A 1584-nucleotide genomic window follows, 5' to 3' on the forward strand; every position below is an offset into this window, starting at 1 on the left:
GTTATTTGCAAGATTTGTAACAAGGAGTTTCAATTTCACCGGAGCTGTTCAAGCTTGAGGTACCATGTCAACGCCAAACATGCGTTTGCTGGGTCGTCAGGTTCAGCAAGTGGTTCGCGCCAGACCACGCTGAATTTTCGCGGGCCATTAACAAAATCAACCTCAGATAATTTGACCAACAAAATAGCAAAATGGATTGCAAAGGATTGTAGACCCGTTAGTATTGTAGAAGACTCAGGTTTCATTGATGTTTTGCAAGTGGCGTCTCAAGACTCATCCTATAGGCCACCGTCAAGAGCCACAGTTATGACGAAAATCCACGAGCTCTATCAAAACGAAAAGAAAAAAGGAAAGAGGTCTTGGCTCAAGTAAATCATATCGCCCTGACAGGAGACCATTGGACATCAGTGAATAACAACAATTATTAACAATTATTTGGCTGTGTTAATAAACAGACATAATATGAAAATTATGTATCTGTGTCTTTTTATTTATCTTTTGGTATGCATTTCAGAAAAAAAAAAAGGTTAGGATTCAGGTGTAATTGCAAATAGTGATTAATCCACTGAAAATTCTGATTAATTTGATTAAAAATTTTAATCATTTGACAGCCCTAAAAATAACAGAATAGCAGATGGTGTTTCCAGTTGTGTGCTTAATGACCATTTCCTTTAAGCAGATCAACAGGATGGGTGGATGACTACTCACACATTTACAGTGACAGCTGTCTCCTCCACCAGAGCGTCTGCTAAACTCTGCTGAAACTGCTCCTCACTCTCTACCAGCTGGAGGGGGGAAAAAAACACTCCAAGTCAGCACAAAACCTGATGATAACACTTTACACTGTAACACACTGCCATAAAACATAAAAGAAGTACAAAAGAATGACGCCATCTGAAGACGGATTTTAAAATCATGATTTAATGAGTGGAAAGCAACACAGTAGCCTCAGTTTGATTAATCGATCAGCTGATCCATCGGGCAGAGATCTGGCATTTTGACACAATCGGCATCGACCAAGGCCTGCACTCACAAGGCCGATAAACAAAAAAAATGCTGCAGACACATCTACAGGCAGCATTCCCAGTGTGGCTGCTATCCCGCTTGTGAGTTTTGGGAAGGTGGTGTTTCTTCTTCACTCACCATCGTCTTATCTAAATATTTCTCCCATCCTAAATGACAACAAATCCAATCTAAAACCTGCCAGCATTAAATATATATTGTTGTACTTTGTACAATAATAATAAAGAATAATAAACTTTGTATTAATAAGAGCTATATAAAGTCAAAGTGCTTTACACGGTTGAACAAGGCAATAAAAATTTCATGACTGAGGCAAATAAAATGATACAAATGGAGGTTAGGGCCAAAACAGGAGCAGTAATGCATAAATGCATGATGTCACTTCTGACAATATTTACCCTGCTTTCCCTTTAACACTAGTCACTTTCAGAAATCAACAGCATAACCCAATGTTTTTTTCTGTTTCATTAATTAATGAAATTCCTATCTAAAACAACACGTTGATAACTATATTATATATATATATATATATATATATATATATATATATATATATATATA

At 36.8% G+C, this 1584-nt stretch overlaps 1 protein-coding gene across 1 annotated transcript in view; it reads right to left on the reverse strand.

Moving 5' to 3' along the window:
* The window catches only part of pane1 (proliferation associated nuclear element), a gene marked incomplete at its 5' end in the record, with an annotated part of 4032 nt that extends 3247 nt beyond the window's left edge, over nucleotides 1-785 (reverse strand). The window contains 1 exon segment of the mRNA XM_046047907.1: nucleotides 709-785. Within this exon segment, the coding sequence (XP_045903863.1) occupies nucleotides 709-785 (77 nt within the window).
* Between the last annotated feature and the right edge of the window lie 799 nt (nucleotides 786-1584).

This window comes from Micropterus dolomieu, linkage group LG04 (genome assembly GCF_021292245.1).
Source record: "Micropterus dolomieu isolate WLL.071019.BEF.003 ecotype Adirondacks linkage group LG04, ASM2129224v1, whole genome shotgun sequence".
Taxonomy (NCBI): domain Eukaryota; kingdom Metazoa; phylum Chordata; class Actinopteri; order Centrarchiformes; family Centrarchidae; genus Micropterus; species Micropterus dolomieu.